A 19,104-nucleotide genomic window follows, 5' to 3' on the forward strand; every position below is an offset into this window, starting at 1 on the left:
TGGTGTTTTCTTTGCAATTTGTCTTCTTTGCTTTGAGTTTAGGAAATGGGCTTCCCATAAACCAGTGTCAATGCAGCTATTTTCCTAGAAGTCTGCTTTTCTCATTTTAATGAACGCTTAAGGAAAAGCCTATTCCTCTAAGTCATTATTAGGATAACTTGTCAGCCTTAAGTTTAAAATTAATTGTGTGTTTTTAATAACTCAACAGGTTGGAATTCGAGGCACCAATATAGTTGTGCTTGGAGTAGAAAAAAAATCTGTTGCTAAACTTCAAGATGAAAGAACTGTGAGGAAAATTTGTGCCCTGGATGATCACGTCTGCATGGCTTTTGCAGGTACGTCTGAACCTCAATAGTGATGTATCATATTCTAGTGCAGTAGGGCAACAGAGTTGGCCCTGCTATTGCAATTTGTTGTGTATTCAACATATATAGTTATACTTCATATCTTATTAAAAACAAACAATATAACATTTTTAAAAGAAAAAGAAAATTATGACTTTGTAGACTTGGATTTCTCACAATGCTTTGATATTAAAGAATAATTTTAGATGTATTTTATATTACCTTATAACTTTAGGGAGCAGTTTTCTTTTTAAGTGGTGTAAGTGTGTGTTACTTTTGTTTTTGTGCTACTGCGGATTAAACTCAGGACCTTATGCGTGCCAGGTAAGCACTCCAACATTGAGCTATACACCTAGCTACTATAAACCTTTTTTTTTTTTTTTTTTTTTTGATACTGGAGATTGAACCCGGAGGTGCTCCACCCCTGAGTCACATCCCCAGCCCTTTTTATTTTTTATTTTGAGATGGGTTCTCTCTAAATTTCTTAGGGCCTCTGTATGTTGCTGAGGCTGGCTTTGAACTTGTGATCCTCCTGCCTCAGTCTCCCAGGCTCCTGGGATTATAGGTATATGCCACTGCACCTGGCTAGCTATAAACTTTTATTTTGAAATACTTACAGATTCCCAAGAAGTTGCCAAAAATCTCAGGAAGTCTACTTCACCTTTACCCAGTTTCTCTCAAGGGCAACATCTTCAAAACCAATAAATTCATATTTGTACATTCAAAGAGCTTTTACAGCTTTCACCACTTTTATATGTGTTCATTTGCTTGCTTATTTGCATAGTTGTGGTTATATTATACTTACCACATGTGCAGGTTCATGTAATCACCACCATGGACAAAATATACAGTTCTTCTATTACATCAGACTACCTGTGCTATTCCTTCTCCCCAACTTTGATCTATGGCAAGCACAAATCTCTTTTCTCTTTCCATGATTTCGTCATTTTCAGAATGCCATATGAATAAAATCATATGATGTATATAACTTTTTCAATGTTTTTTTCATTCATTATAATTTCCTTGAAATTCATCCAAGTTATTGCATATATCAATAATATTTTCCTCTTTTATTTCTGAGTAGTATCCCATAGTATAAATGTACTGCAGTTTGTTAACAACTCAACCACTGAAGCACATTTGGAGTAGTTCCACTTTTTGCCTATTACAAATAAAGTATTTTGAACATTTGTATACAGCTTTTGTGTGAATATAGGCTTTCATATTGCTTAGATAAATACCTAAGAGTTTCATTGCTAGATTGTATAATAATGCATGCTTAGTTCTATAAAATACAGCCAAATTTTATTCCAAAGTATACTGTTTTAATTCTCACTTGCATTGTATAAGTGATTGATTTTCCTTACATCCCCAGTAGCATTTGGTGTTGTTACAGTTTATTTTTATTTCTATTATTTAATTAATTAATTAACTAATTAATTTTCATGCTGGGAATTGAACCCAGGGGTGCTTAACCACTGAGCTACATCTCCAACCCTTTTATATTTTATTTAGAGACAGGGTCTTGCTGTGTTGTTTAGGACCTCCAAAGCTGCTGAGATTACACACGTGGGCCACCACACCCAGCCCTTTTTTTTTTTTTTAATTCTAGACAGTCTTATAAGTGTGTAGTGATATTTCATTGTGAGTTTAATTTATATTTCCTTCATGGTTAATGATGTTGAACATATTTCTCATTTATTTCCCTTTATACAGTGGATAAGACATTCTTTTTTATTTTTGTTTTGCTCATTTTCTAAGTGTGTTTTTTAAGCTGGAATTTTATATTGAAGTTTAAAGATCTTATTCATCAAAATGTAGCTCTTTTCCTATTTCCTTTTGAATCAAGTCTTAATTAATATAAAAGATCAAAATCATACAAAGTATCTTTTCTGATCAAAATGGAATGAAACTAGAAATCAATAACAGAAGAAAACCCTAAACCTCCACAATATGTGGAAAGTAAGCAAAATACTCCTAAATCATCCATGGATTTAAAAAAAAAAAAAAAAAAAAAAACAAGGGAAATTAGCAAATACCTTGAGAGCAATAAAACTGAACCTACAGCAGCCATACTTAGGAGACAGAGTTAAAGCAGTGCTAAGAAGGAAATTTATAGATGAAAACACTTGTATAGAAAAACAAAGACTTAACAACTTTGCTTTATATGTTAAAAACAAGATGAGACAAACTAATTCCAGAGCTAAAAAAGAAGCTAATAGAGATCAGCAGAGTGAAATAAGAGAATAGAAGAATAATAGAAAATTAATAACACCAAAATTAGTTCTTTGAAAAGATGAACAAAATCAACAAACTCAGCTACATTGACTAAAAAAAGAGACTGTTCAATCAAAACAAGAAATAAAAAAAGAGAACCTTACTGCCAGTTTTACATAAATGAAGGATTTATAGAGAGTACTATATACAATTGTGCACCAACAGAATTCCTTTGAACACACAAATCCCCTGCACTACTCATAAGAAACTTAAAATCCCAGGAGGCATAATAAAGACATTGACTCAGTAATGAAAACTTCCCAACAAAGAATTGTCAGGATCTAATGACTTCACTGGTAAATTCTGCCAAACATTTTAAAGAGGAATTAATAAGTCATTTTCAAAGTTATCCAAAAAATTAAAGAGAACACTTATAAATTCATTTTATGAGTCTGGTATTATCAAGGTCCCCAAACCAAAGATACTATAAGAACAGAAAATTATAGAAACTGTATTCCTGATGAACAGTGATAGAAAAAATCATCATCAACAAAATACAAACTGAATTCAGCATATTAAAAGGATCATACATTATGACCAAGAGGAATTTATTTTTGGAGTACAAGGAAGGTTTGGCATTAGAAAACTAATCAATGAAATACATCACATTAACAGGAAAGGAACATTAAAGGAAAAAAAATATGATCTTATCATTTGGTACAGAAAAATGCATTTGATAAAATTCATTATATTCCTCACAAAAACATTCACTAACTAGGAATAAAAGAAACTTACCTCAACATAATTAAGATCACATGTGAAAAACCCACATCTAACTTACTGGTAAAACACTGAAAAGCTTTTTTGTAGACTCAGGAATAAGACTAAGGTGCCCTCTTTTGCGGCTGCTATTCAATATAGTAATGAATGTCCTATTCAGAGTAGTTAGACAAGAAAAAGAAACAAAAGGCATCCAAATTATAAAGGAAGAAGTAAAATTACCTTGTTCACAGACATCGTGACCTTATTTGTAGGAAACCCTACCAATTCCACACAAAAACATTGTTATAAATAATGAATGAATTGAACAAAGTTGCAGGATACAAAATCAACATTTAAAAATATCAGGTGCATGCTGGATATGTAGCTCTGGTAGAGTACTAACCTAGCATGCTTGAAGCCATGGGTTCAATCCCCAGTACAGCAAAAGGAAAAAAAAAAAAAGAAGATGATATCAAAGAACTCAGTTGTTATTTCTAAACCTAACAGTGAGAAATTCGAATAGTCACTTTATAAATATTTGTCATGCCAGGCACAGAGGTACATGCCTGTAATCCTAGCTACTTAGGAAGCTGAGGCAGGAAGATTACAAGTTCAAGGCATGCTTGGACAATTTAGGAAGACTGTCTCAAAATAAGTAAAAGACTGGAAAAGGGCTGGGGAATGGAGCTCAGGCGTAGAATATTCCTGGTTTCAATCTGTATTCACACACATACACAAAGAATTCATTTACAGTAATATAAAAAAGAACAAGATACCTATTTGGAATAAATTAAACTGAGGAGGTAAAAGACTTTTGAAAAATATGAAATGTTACTGAAAGAAATTAAAGATACAAAGAAGTAGATGCCCTTCATTCATGAATTGGAAAAACTTAATATTATGAACATGCTAATACTACCCAAGGCAACGTATAGATTCAGTGGCATTCCTAGTGACTTGGGAGGCTGAGGCAGGAGGATTGCAAGTTGAAAGCCAGCCTCAGCAACTTATCATGGCCCTAACCAACTTATCGAGACCTGTGTTAAAACATAAAAAGGGATGGGGATATGACTAAGTGGTTAAACACCTAGAGTTTGATCCCTGGTACCAAAACAAACAAGAAAGGTTCTGGTAAAATAAAAAAAAAATAAAAAAAAAAATATATATATATGTATGTATATATAAAAAGTAGGTTACAAAAGAATATGTATACTTATAAATTTTGAAATTATATACTAGCTTTTATTTCCTCTGTTGAAATAGTTTATAGTGAGCACATATCAGACAAAAACAATTTGATTTTGAAAAAAAATCACATTCTTTTGTTGATGATATATTGTGCTTTTAATGTTTGGAAAAAAAACCTTTAGAAAAATGAAAGAATTTTTTAAAATTGTGTAATGTGATTTTCCATATAATAGTATAAATTTTACATGATGATAGTATTTTCAAGATAATGTGGTATAAATTTAAAGCATTACACTGAGAGCTCATTTATTCTCTATATGGCTTGCTTTTAAACAAAATGAAATTATAATTTTAAATGCTTTCTCCAAATAGAATTTGTTTTCTTTTGCCTAACCAATTGATGGATATAATTGCTACTTATATTCAAAACAGACACACACAACTGTATTATTCATATAGTTTGGCAAATTTATCAATGATTATTTTTTCCTTGAATCAGTTATATTACTACTTCTTTATGTTACTTTTATGTTTCTCTAGTTTTTGGATCACATTCACATTGTAAAGAGGAAATACTTTGATATACCCTATCTGATTATATTTCTAATTGAAGACTTTGTTTAATTTTTTGCAGTAATGAGTATTAAATCTAGGGTTTCACATACGCTAGGCAATTGTTCTACCTCTGAACTACATCACCATCATTTTTTTAAAATTAATTAATTAAGACAGAGCCTTGATGAGTTGCTCCGGCTGGCCTTGAACTTTCAGTCCTTCTGCTTAGTCTTCCTGGTACTTGTGATTACAGGTATGTGCCACCATGCCAAGCAAACTGAGTGTAGTTTTCATCTGTAGGGTAGACTAATCAATCTTTTGCTGTTTCTTTATCTTAGATAACTTTTGCAAAGAGAAGAGAATTGGTTTCTTTAATTGTATATCTGATTATAATTCATATCCAACATGAGTGTTAGGGTGATTGTAAACAAGTATATTCAGACAGTTTCTTCATTGTTGACTAATATTATCTGTCTTCAGGAACAAGATTCTTTCAGGTTTATGGAAACAGGTTTTGAAACTCTGTAGAAGGGAATAAATAAAAGATGAATGGTTATCTGAGAAAGATTTTATGAGACTGTTTTTTAGCAATCTAGTTAATATTAAGCGAATAGGGAAAGAAAATGACCAAACAAAAGTCAAATGCTTTAATAAATCTTTAATACAAATGTTTGCGGCCATTTTATCAGTTTTAGTTTGTGCTCAGTTTGTTATCCCTTTGATAGAACATATCTGTTTCCTAATGAAGTGTTGAGAATTAATCACAAGACATTCTGGTATTGCAAAAATAAGGTCATATTTTTTTTTCTGGCTGGGTGCAATGGTGCTCATCTATAATCCCAGCTACCCTGGAGGCTGAGGCAAGAGGATTGCAAGTTCAAGACCAGCTGAGCCAACAGAGCAAGACTGTCTCAAAATAAAAAATTTAGAGTTGGGGATGTAGCTCATGATAGAATCCCTGCATAGTATGTGATAAACCCTGTATTTTTTCTTAGCACTGAAAAAAAAGTTTCTTTTTCTGTTTCAACATCTTGATTTTTAAATCTCCATCTTAGACCAAAATAAAGTAACATTTCACAGTTTTTTAAAATGCAGTTTTAATTCAGTGGATGTATGTTTCACAATAAAGTAATACTCTTATTTTCACGAGATTATGTCTAGTTTACTATCAGTGTTTAAACCATTCTCTTTTTTTGCAGGGGTAGGTGTGTAGTACCGGGGGGATTGAACTCAGAGGCACTTGACCCCTGAGCCACATCCCCAGCCCTATTTTGTATTTTATTTAGAGAGAGAGTCTCATTGAGTTGCTTAGCACCTCACCATTGCTGCGTCTGGCTTTGAATTTGCAATCCTCCTGCCTCAGCCTCCGGAGCCACTGGGTTTATAGTGCCACCACGCTCACGCTCAGCTCTTTTTTTTTTTTTTTTTTTTGTGGTGCTGGGGATTGAACCCAGGGCATTAACCATTATTCTTTAAAATCATTTTCTTTACAAACAATAATGCATCAAATTTAAGTTTTAAAAGGAAATAAATCAGAATGTGTGTGATGCCTTATATCATAATTCCTTTATAAAGGGCATGTATTGAAAAAAAAGATGTTATGAGAAAGATTTGATTTGAGAAGGAAAAATGTATTATGAAAAATACATATTTTGGTAAAGTTTTGACTGTTTTTTTTAGGATTGACTGCTGATGCTAGAGTAGTAATAAACAGAGCCCGGGTAGAGTGTCAGAGCCATAAGCTTACAGTTGAAGACCCAGTCACTGTAGAATATATAACTCGCTTCATAGCAACTTTAAAGCAGGTAAGCTAATATTCTATTAGGTTTCTTTAAATCAGTTAAAATATCTAATCTAGTAATAATTCATTGTATTATGTCCTGTCATAGAAATAATACAGTTACTCCAAGCATTTTATCTATTAAACTACTGAATTCTTTATTCTTTCTCACAGTTACTTCATAGTCACACTTGTATTCAGACAAAATGGACTGATTTCATCACTAGATATCCCATTCAGTTTTTTTTTTTTTTAAAGCAATTATTTATTTATTTATTTAAGGCAAGGTTGCAGAGTATTAATTTAATATCTCAACAATCAATCGTATTTGTGAAAACTTGGAATATAAAATTGGAAAGTAAAACCCAACATTATTTATAATATACATTAAATATGAAATGCTTAGTTTGTGTATGTAACAACATCCTTACCCTCAAAACCACAAAACACCAATGAAATTAATTATAAAAGACTACAGTAAATAAGAAAGGCATTATTTTCAAGGCTTAAGGATTCAACATAGCAATTATATCAGTCCTTTAAATGTTATAGATTTATTACAATTTCTATTAAAATCTAAAGACTTTGTAGACATAGACAAGCTAATTCCGCTAGATACATGTAAAGAAAAAAGAATTGTAACCACCTAACCTGAGATACCAAGTAATGTTTAAGGAATCCTACGATTCAATATTGAGCCCTATTGTAAAGCTACTGTTTTACTCAGCTATTTCATTGACTAAAAGGATCTGACCAGCACAATAGTAGAACAGAATAGGTTCATTTGTGGGCTCGTGGTTTCAGAGGTCTTAGTCCACAGAAGGCCAGAGGCAGAACATCATGGCAGAAGAGTGTGGCAGAGGGAAGCAGCTTGCATCATCAGGAAGCAGAGGGACAGAGAGTTTCCACTCTCCAGATACAAAATGTATGCCTAAGAGTCACACCCAAATTCCAATCTGCTCCTGCCACACCCTACCATTTCAATGAATCCCATCTGGGATTAATTCACTGATTGGGTTAGGACTCTTAAGACCCAATCATTTCTCCTCTGAATCTTCCTGCATTGTCTCACATGTGAGCTTTGGGGGAAACCTCATATCCAAACCATAACATTTCACCCCTGGCCCCCAAAAGCTCACACTCATCTGACAATTCAAAATACATTTAGTCCATTTTCAAGAGTCCCTATAGTTCCAAGATTGCTCAAAGTTCAAGCCACAGTCTTCCCTCAGGCTCAGGCACTCTCGAATTATGAGCTCCTATAAAATTAAAAGTAACTTACAAATATCCAACCTATAAAGGAACTGAGTAAACATTTCCATTTACAAAAATAGAGGCATTGAAAGAAGGGATAGGACCAAAGCAAGACCAAAATCCAGCTGGACCAACAGGTCCTGTAACTCCATGTCCGGCACCTGGGGCACCTGGGGCACCTGGGGCACGTGGCATCTTGATGTTCTCTACAAATGGCTTGTGTAGCTCCATCCCTGTGGCCTTGTTTGTTGCAGCCTAAACGGCCTTCCTGTTGGTTTGTCTCTGCTTGTTTCCCTGCAGTTTTCTTAGGATGATGTCCCATGTTACTGGCATTTCTTAATCTCAGGGGTTTCCACCACAGCTTTGACTTCCTTCTCACATCTCCACACTTTGACTTCTCAGGGGGTGCCTGCAGGGACTTCAGCCCTGCTGCACTTTGCCTGGCCTCCCAGACTTTCCTTTGAAATCTAGGTGGAAGCCTCCTCGATCCCCTAACTCCAGCATCCTGCATTCCTGCAGAACCAGCACCATGTGGTTGACACCAAAGTCTGCCGCCATCTCGAACAATAGCCAAGCCTCCAGGAACCCTTGCTGCAGCAGCCTCTGAGGGTCTGGGTGGATGAGCACATTGATAAAACTTCCTAGGCCCCCTTGTGAAAGAAGGGTGCCCCACTGGCCTCTTCTCAAGAGAATTTCCACCTTTATTCCCTTGAGCTTGAGATGGGTGTGGTCTTGCCAGTTCCTGAGATGGCCTCCAGCTACCTTTTTTATTGTCTCTAGGCAAAGTCTTTAGCATTCCTTTAGTGGCAGTAGTGTCTCTAACAGCTGCAACTTTCTTAGCCCTAGTTTTACTCCTGCCTTTCAAGTTCATTTTTTCCAAATCTTTCTGCTCTCTTTTCTGCTCCTGATTATCACAATAAATTTGGCTAAAAGCCACCAGCAATATCCAGGCCACTTCCTGAATGCTATGCTGCCTAGACATTTCTTCCACCAGATTAAGAAGTCCATCACTTCTAAAATCGGCCTCACAGAAAGTCTCTGGACACGGGCAAAATTCAGACAACTTCTCAGCCAAAACGTAACACGAATGACCTCTAGTCCAAATTCCAATGGAGTCCTCCTTTTCTGAGTCCTCTTGAGCCCTGTCTTCACTGACCACAGTCCTATTGCCATTCTGGTCTTCTGAGCTCCCACCAGAATCAGCCACTAGTATCCACTTACAACAGTCTAAAGCATTTTCAGCTTGTATTGCTAAGTATCTCAAAATTCCTCCCACCAATTCCAGGAAGCTCCAAAAACTTCTGAACCACATGGTCAAGTTAGTCACAGCAATGACCCCACTTCTCGCTACCAGTTTCTGTTTAAGTCAGCTATTTCACTGCTGTGACTAAAAGGATCTGGCCAGCACAATAGTAGAGGATAAAAGGTTTACTTGAGGGCTCACGGTTTCAGAGGTCTTAGTTCATAGAAGGCTGGCTCCATTCCTCAGGACTCGAGGTGAGGCAGAACTTCATGGCAGAAGCTCCCATTCAGTTTTAATTCTGGGAAAACTTAAAGGAGCATAAGTCTATAATCTTTTAAGGAGATTTTTACACTTTTGGAGATACTAACATTCTTTAATGTTTTTCAGAGAAATACCCATTTTCACCTGTGTACCTAAACACAGATGATGATCAAGTTTAGATATGACTTCTTCTGAACCCATGCATAGATACATGGCATAATATTAAGTATAATTCTGATGTATACAAGTATTATTTTTCTCTTGTTTTATGTGCATTTTGCATAAGGCAACATACGCTATACATAGAATATTTATGAAAAGAGTTATAAATTTGTAACAATGGGATTGCTACTGGTGAGGTCTGGGACTCTGGGATGGAAGGTAGATCTCATGAGCACCTTTTGCATTTTTAAATTATTTTAACCCTATGTATATATTTTTCATTTAAAAAAACTGATTAAGCCAAAAAAAAAAAAAAAGTAAAAAAGGCTTCTCCTCTAAGGTATATTTATAGAGCAACTACTTTATACCTAGGAGTGAACTAGGCACATTAGAAAGTACAAAGGAATTAACACATGAACTTTATTTTTAAACAGCTATTTCATAGTTCAACCATTTGTATTTGAATTTTGAAGTGGCTTGTAAAACTTCACATAATAGAAAAATAAGAAAATAGGATATATAGACAAGATCAGGAAGAATGCTACTATAGAACTATTTCAAGCCATATAATTATATACAGACACAGAATTGTATACAGTTATATAAAGTTACCCATATTTTTAGTCCTTAGCTATCTATCAAGGCTGCTTTTTTGTGTGACTTGTAGGAGCACCAATCTCAGTATGAATTCCACTTCTTGGAGCGCAAATCCAGAAAGTTTCCTGGCATTAAAGTAATAAGAAATATAATTGGTTTCCAATGCCACTTTTTGAGGAAAAGAAACAACATGCTTTTTATTCAAGAGAAACAATGGGTCCCTTGTCTTGGGACTGAAAGAAGTGTCTCAGTTGGGTTTTTAAGTAGAGATAACTTAGTATAAGTGAACAGAATGTATTTGATAATAATAGTATCAAGAAAGAATACTGGATAATAATAGGAGCAATTATAGTGTTCCTCAAGGTAAACCAAGGTTGTGCTTCTAAAGTACAGCTCATTGAAATCAGTTTTACTGAGAACCAGAATGGGTATGGCATGCACACATAGGTCTCCACTATTAAAGACATCACAGTCAAGTTTGTTACCAAAATGTACACAACACAATAGGAAAACATTTTAAGAACATATGTAAATAAAGTTATGGTTTTATTTTACAGATTGTATACAATAATTTCTTTAAAAATGTGTTATGAATTGAGATCAGTTCGGAAAGGATTCTAAAAATGTGTAGAATAAAAATTAGGAAAGAAGAGCATTTTGACAGTTCTCAACTGATTGTTAGAATTTTTATTTGATAATATTGTTATTCTAAAAATAAATTATATTCTTCAGAAATATACCCAGAGCAATGGACGAAGACCTTTTGGTATCTCTGCCTTAATCGTAGGTTTTGATGATGATGGTATCCCAAGATTATATCAGACGGATCCCTCTGGTACTTATCATGCATGGAAAGTGAGTCATGAATTTGTTAATATCTTTTGAGAAGCTGAATAATGTTTTCACTTTTAATGCTTTATTGCTTTCAGGGACATGACAAAATTATGTTGCATTAAAATGTTTGTGCTGGCAAAACCTTTATAGTCAGTTAATTGGTCAGAAATGAGAATTTTTAGATAATGAAACATCTTGGTATTTATTAATCACAGAATATTTTCCTTACTTTTGAAAAGATGTGACAAATATTGTCTAGTTTCTATCAATCATGAATTTTTTCCAAATTAGTTTTGTCTCATATAGATGCTTGCTTTGAGTAAATAGTCTTTTTGCTTTTAATGAAGAACTAGATGGGCACTTAAAACCTGTACTGAAATGCTTAATATGTTCTCTATTCTAGGGCAGTCAGAACACCCCACACTGTGATATATTCTTATTTGGTAGTATGTAGCAATAACCTCTACATAATATGTGGAATTGAATTTGTTTCCTGGATAAATTGTTATTGTTATTTTTGTGCCAAATTACTAACTTTGTTTTATGGTGCACTCAAATCTAGTACAAAAGTCTAAAGCCCAGGGAAACTAGTGGGAGTTGCCAGAAATGAGTTTTTACATATTCTCATAGAAAAGAATAAGATTACAGTTCAGAAATTTTACTTTACCAAAAGTTTAAGTACATACGCTCTAAATAACTTCATGCTGAATTTAGTTTACCATTGCCAGGTAAATAAAGTGGGAAATATTGCCATGGTCTTTATGCCTGTGTTAAGTAAGAAATTAGTTGGATCTAACCATATGTGTAAGATACCATTTTACAAACCAGTTAACCATCTCAGTTCAGTGGCACACATCTGTAATCCCAGTGGCACAGAAGGCTAAGGCAGCAGGATTCCAAGTTTGAGGCCAGCCTTAGCAACTTAGTGAGGCCCTAAGCATTTTAGAGAGACCTCATTTTAAGAAATGAAAAGGGCTGAGGGTGTAACTCAGTGATAAAGTACCTCTGGTTTCAATCCCTGGTACCAGAAAAAAAAAAAAAAAAAAAACCAAACCAGCTAACCTGGTTAGTAAAACTGGATTGTGATCTTGCAACAAATACCAGAATACTTGTGCCCATTGCAATCTTTTAATCTGTCTATGTAATCTAGTTGGTAATCAGAAGGTATGGATTTATCTGCTGCAAATATCAGAACATTTTCATGCCAGTTAGAATTTTTTTTACATATACTAGATTTCTTGTGCCTCCCAAATCAAGGACCTGAATAAAACAAGTTATTGTATTCCCATCTTTAAATAATTTTAAGCCTGCCATCTCCTGTTTGCATTTATCATTACATTGTTACTATTTATTTCAATATCATAACAGCAATTTCCAAGTTTTACATGAATTTTTCATTTTAAATTGCTTTCTGGGAATTTACAGAGAAGTATTTTAATTTCTCTCAGGAAAATGATGGAATTCTTTTAATCATTATAAATTTCATTGATCATTGCATTGTTCTGAATTGCGCTCTGCTGTAGTGTCTTCAGGCCATGTGCACACACAAGTACGTCACTATTGAAATAGTGCATGTATCATTTCTTGTATTATGTTTTTTTGTGAGGCTTTGGTTAAAGGAAGTATTATGCAACTTAAAACTCATCTATAACTAAACATTTGAAGAACTTTATTTTATGATTTTGGTAACTGAGATTCAAGGATTAAGTTTTTTTTAGGTTCACATTCCCTATTTAATAGCAATACTGAAATTAAAACTCAGTAAATACTGAAGCAATATTGAAAGAAACATTTAATTCTTTCTACTATAACACATTAGCTCCCTTAAGTCAGTTAACATTCTGTGCACATTTTATAAATTCTGATATTCATTCTTGAAAGGTAGAATAAAATCTGATTTGGTTTCTACTTCTGAGAGAGTGTAGCATTTTACCTAAGATCAAGTTTTTTGTTTCGTTCTGTTTTTCTATGTTTCATTTGTTTGTTTTTATTCTGACATATTATGTCAGGTAGCCTAACAAAATGATGCAGTGGGCTATTGGGAGCAGCCATGGCACTGACTGGCATTACTACACTTTGCAGTGCTAGGTTTTAGTTTTACAAGGTACAGGAAGAGAAATGTGTAGAATAAGTGGTAGAAATGGGAAGTTACAAATATAAACTGGCTTCATGACTTGTTATAGAATTGAGAATAAAAGTAGCTGATGCCAGCACTTTGGTTTGTTGTGGGCTCATTACCTGCAACATGACACAACTTTCCTTCCTTCCTTCCTTCCTTTATTTTCCATTACTGGGGATTTGAACCCAGGACCCCCCTTTTTTTTTTTAAGTCAGGGTCTCATTAAATTGCTGGGACTGGCTCAGAACTTGCAGTCCTGCCTAAGGCTCCTGAATGGCTCAGATTACAGATTTACACCACTGCACTCAGCTCACAACTTTAATAATGAATATTCTGGTCCATTAGTGATCTTACCTTAGTGGGTTATAGAGTCTTCCATTAATTTTTTTCACTTTATGTGGAGTCCTAAGAGAAATCTTCAGAAAAATCTCTTGAATTCTAATACCTTCTCCCTGATTCCATTGTATAGTAGTCTCTTTATTTCCTTTGATAATTAGAATAAATAATAGTGTCTGTTATGGTTTAGATATTAGGTATCCTCCAAAAGCCCATGTATGAGACAATAATGCAAGAAAGCTTTGAGGTGAAATGATTCGGTTATGATGGCCTTAACCTAAATCAGTGTGTGATCCTCTGATAGGGATTAACTGCTGGTAACTGTAGGCAGGAAAGGAGTGCCTGGAGAATATGAGTCATTGTGGGGGGTCGTACATTTGGGATATATATTTTGTCCATGGTGAGGGAGTCTGCCTCTGCTTCCTGACTGTCATGTCCTGAGCCTTTTTCCTCCATCACTCTTCCCCCATGATGTTTTGCCTCACCGTGGGCCCAGAGCAATAGAGTTGGCCATCTGTGGTCTGAGACCTCTGAAACCATGAGCCCCAAAATAAAACTTTTCCTCTTTTTTTTTTTTTTTTTTGGGTGCTGGGGATTGAACCCAGGGCCTTGTGCCTTGCAAGGCAAGCACTGTACTGACTGAGCTGTCTCCCCAGCCCCCCTTTTCCTCTTATTGTTTTTTTTTTTTTTTTCAGGTGTTTTGGTCATCGCAGCAAAAAAAGCTGACTAAAACAGCCTCCTTACAGTAATAGTAACTCTTTCTATAGGTTTAATGTTGTGAGGAGTCCCAAATAGCCCAGAGGCAGTTTCAGTTCCTAGTTCATTGAAATTGTGATGTCTCCTGGTAGAAATATAACTCCTTCCCCACCTTGAGAACTAGGCTCTTTAAATTAGTAGAACCAAGTGGGGACAGGAAGCAAAAATTTTTTAAGTGGGCCATCAGGGATATTAATGAGGCACATTCATTCTTTGGTTTCTGTATTTGTGGTTTGGGGAGAAATTAAATTCATGGTTCAGGATACAGATGAGATCTTATAGAACAGAACTCTAGCCTTGAAAGATGTTGTCATACAACTGCTGCTATAACTGAGTCTTCACATTTCTATCTGACTGACTCCTTCAGGGTAATAAAGAACATGATAATAATCAGTGAATGCCCTGAGCATATGCCAGTTTCACAACTTCTTTACAGTTAATTCTTTTCGTGGAAGTAATGTTTGTTTGATGCCATGATGTGGAATATGAAAGCATTCAGCAAGTACACAGGTAGAAAAACCAATAAAAGCGTTTGGCACACATAAGGGCAAACTGTAAGTTCCTCTTCCAGTGAGGGCATGCTGCTGCCCCTTCCACGATGGAAGAGTCCATCAAAATCAGTTAACCATGTTAGCAGTTCAACTTAAAAATTTTTTTTTCTTGAATCCAGGGCCTCCCATGTGCTAGGCAAGCACTCTGCCACTGAGGTACATTCCAAGCCCCCTAATTTTTTTAAAAAATGACATATGAAAAATTTTGTGTATTTTTGGTATAAATGTGATATCTTGATATATGCATATATTTGGAATAATTAAACCAAGCTAATTAACACACCTGTCACCGTAGGTACCTTTTTTAAATGAGAACATTTAGAATCTATTCTCTGTAAGCAATTTTCAAGTCCCCAGTATATTATTATTAACTATAATCACCATGCTTTGCAGTAGACTTCCAGAACTTATTTATCCTGACTGAAAGTTTGTACCTTTCAACCAAAAACTTCCCATTTCCTTCCTTCCACCAGCCTCTGGTAACTACTATACTACTGTTTCTATGAGTTTTATTATTTTAGATTCAGTGTAAGTTAGGTCATTCAGTATTCATGTTTCTGTTTTCTTAGAAGAAAATTATTTTAAATTATAGTAACAGGTTCTTGGATTTGGCAAATTACATTTACTAAAAACTGTCCTTTTATAAACACTTCCAGTGCTGGGATAGAATGATCATATGTTATAAGGTTTTTATTGTTGTTGTTTTTTGGTAGTGGAATTGAACCCCCCAGAGGCATTTTACCACTGAACTACATGCCTAGCCCTTCTTATTTTTTATCTTGAGACAGGGTCTAAGTTGCTTAGGGCCTTGCTAAATTGTTGAGGCTAATCTTGAACTTGTGATCCTCCTGTCTCAGCCTCCCAAGCCACTGAGATTTCAGGCATGTGCCACCATGCCTGGATCTCATTATGAGTTTTAAATGCATATCTGAACTCAAGAGAAAGAAACTTCTAAAGTGGCAGGTCTCAGAATTCCATCTGCAAATCCCTAATCTACAAAGAAAAAACCATTTTCAGAGACCTCACTAGCTTAATGGTTACTTCAGTGTTTGTAGTACAGCACCCTCTGCTGATTCTTTCCTGGGCAACAGGATCTAGTGGCCAGAAATTCATTGTGTCTATTTTCAAGATCCATTCCAGAGAGATCTTCAACATTTTTAAAAACCCCATGTCGTAGTTTTTCTTGTCACCTCAGGACAGTCTTTTTAGAGCTGCTGTGCCCATGGTGTCTCAACTGGTATCTGAGCCCCCATAGCTCCAGGATCTTGATAAGACTTGTTCTGTGGAGAAGGGTGTCTGAATGACTGCTGAGCACATCAGTAAAACTTTTGTACCTGCTCTGGGTTAGCAAGAAAGTGAGTGTCATGGAACAGAAGATTGAGTTCTTCAGGTATAGGAAGTGTGACCTGGACTTCAAGTCTTCTGATGACACCAGCAAGTACACCACACTTGATAGCTGTCCAGCTTATACAAGTCCTTCATCAAGGAATATACAGTATTGTCTATTGAAGACAGCTTTTACCAGGAGTGATCTCATGATGACCTTCAGGTACTAGCTGGCTATTTAGATCCTGTCCCTGATGTCAACATAGGTAACTTGAGGCCCCCAACTTGTACTTGTCAGGAATTATGGTGGTTAGCTCCCCTTTCCATCCCTGCTTCCTTAAAAATTTACAAAAAAGCCAACATTGACCACTTGGAACCCTCCTGGAAACCCTATCTCTGTGATCATGCATTGACTCAAAACTTTGTTTTTTCTGTCCTCACTATTTTGTGTGTGAAACCAGGTGTATATCCCATGTAATTTCCAAGGTGTCCATAGAGAAGATGCTCAGTGGTTTTGTGGACAAAAGAAAACATCTCAGTGACCCATGAGGGAGGAAAAAGCCCATTTTCATAATAATATCAAGGTGGTATTTCACTTTTTAAAAATTTGTTCTTTGTAGATATATATGACCGTAGAGTATACTTTGACATATTATACACACATGGAGTATAACTTCCCATTCTTCTGATTGAATATGATGTAGAGTTATATTTGGTCATGTATTTATATATGAAGGAAAGTTATGTCTGATTCATTCTACTGCCTTTCCTGTTCTCATCCCATCTCCCTTCCTTTCATTCCCCTTTGTCTAATCCAGTGAATCTCTGTTTTTTCCTCCTTTCCGCTTATTGTGTGTTAGCATTCACATACCAGAGAGAACATTTGGCCTTTGGTTTTTTGGGATTGGCTTATTTCACGTAGCATAATAGTCTCCAGTTCCATACATTTACTGGCAGATACCATAATTTCATTCTTCTTTGTGGCTAATATTCCATTGTGTATATATATACCACATTTTTTGGTATTTTCATTTTTTATGTGTGGAGACATGTGCCTGATGATATAAAAACAATAAAATTGCTGATACTTTAGCCCTCAACTATGTTAGTACTCATTTAATCTTTACCATCATGAATTTGTGTTAAATGAATATATTCAACTCTCACATAAGTTGTTTTTGGTGAAACAATAAAAGTTATTAGTTAATTCTATTAAATCTTGACCCACAGTTTTAAAATTCTGTGTAATGACGTAGAAATGCACAGAAGGCCTATCTACTGCAGGGTCTGTGGAAAGGCAGTTATATGTTCGTTTTGAATTATAAGATGAAAGAGCCCCACCCCTTTTACATTCTTTTTGAACTTCATTTTTGCTTGGTAGGAAAATAAACAATAATAATTATTGAGATATGGAGATCTCAGGGCATGTTCTCAATAATCAGCAAACTATTACTTAAAAAAAACTGATAGTATTTGTTGCAAATGTTAAAATTCAAGTTTTTAAGCAAAGTTTGGAAAACATGCATTAGCCAAAATAAGCTTGGCACTTTCTTAGTACATAACAACATCTTTGATGAGACTGATCCCCATGGCTTGGAAGTCTGAGGCAGGAAGATCTTGAGTTCAAAGCCAGCCTCAGCAAAAGTGGGGCACTAAGCAGCTCAGTGAGATCCTGTGTCTAAATAAGATACAAAATAGGGCTGGGGATGTGGCTTAGTACCCCTGAGTTCAATCCTCATTACTCAAAAAAAAAAAAAAAAAAAAAAAGAATGCTTCTGAATGGAGCAGTGACAGAGGACCTCACCGGGCTGGAGCTGGGCACACACATGTCCACATGCACAACCATTCCTTGTGTCTCTCCTTCCCAGCATTGGTAGTGCTTTCCACAACTCTCTCTCTATGCTGTCCTTCTTCATCGCAGCACTGAGTTCCTTCACCTCTGCCCAGGCCCCCTCTGGCAGGCCTGCCCTCTCCACTGGCCCAATTCTTCCTTCCCTGCACAGCAGTGTCATGAAGACAATGCCATTGAACACTGAGGTTGCTTCATGCCTTCTCAGAAGTGATTTCTCCCTACAGTTGCCACACAACCTGTCCACAACCCTCAGGGAGGTATTTGTCCTGACCAAGGTTACCAACTAAAAGTCATGTCTACACTGGCTCAAGTGGAGAGGCTCCCTCCACACCGGGTCAGGGGAAGCGAGGCTGCCTGCACTAGCTCAGAGTGAGTAAATGCTCCATACTGGTTCAAGGCGAATGAGTCCCATGTATTCTGACTCAAGGTCAGTGAGTCTCTGTCTATAGTGCAGAGGGAGGCACAGAGGTTCAGGCTTGGAGAGGATGGGTGGTGGGCCCCTTCCCTCAGCCTAAGGCCCCACCTTTCTTTTCATCAGCCTACATTTTAATCCTTGGAACAAAAATGTTATGCTCCAATTTGTCTGAAACCAATTTATTAAGAAACATGTCAGAAGAATGGGGTAAAGGACAGAGGAACAGGGCAGGGCAGGGTGAAATGTTCCAGGCAGAAAAGTCTCAGGTCTTCTGCAGGTGGTGTCAAAGGAGAGACAGATCATCCACTGGTGGTGTCTAGCTGAGCTCTCCACTTTCTTGGAAGCATGCTGTTTATGGATGTTTCTGCTAGCTGAAAAAAATAAAAAATAACAAACCAAGACAACAAATCAAAATAAAAAAAACCAAAACAAGACAAAACAAAATACCCAAATCATAAAACCAATATCCAAAGACCATAATTACCAACTACCAAACTTTACCACAGTAACTTTCTGGGAGTCCTGTACTTATGGACAAAACCCCAGCCACAG

At 35.9% G+C, this 19,104-nt stretch overlaps 1 protein-coding gene across 2 annotated transcripts in view; it reads left to right on the top strand.

The window, feature by feature from the left end:
• PSMA8 (proteasome 20S subunit alpha 8) overlaps nucleotides 1-19,104 on the top strand; it is an 88,820-nt gene that overhangs the window by 41,349 nt on the left and 28,367 nt on the right. For both annotated transcript variants that reach the window (XM_079109416.1, XM_079109415.1), the window contains exons 2-4: nucleotides 209-335; nucleotides 6,747-6,871; nucleotides 11,096-11,218. In XM_079109416.1, coding sequence (XP_078965542.1) covers nucleotides 209-335; nucleotides 6,747-6,871; nucleotides 11,096-11,218 — 375 coding nt within the window. The remainder of the gene's footprint in view (nucleotides 1-208; nucleotides 336-6,746; nucleotides 6,872-11,095; nucleotides 11,219-19,104) is intronic.

Source organism: Sciurus vulgaris, assembly GCF_902686455.1.
Source record: "Sciurus vulgaris genome assembly, chromosome: 13".
Classification (NCBI taxonomy): Eukaryota; Metazoa; Chordata; class Mammalia; order Rodentia; family Sciuridae; genus Sciurus; species Sciurus vulgaris.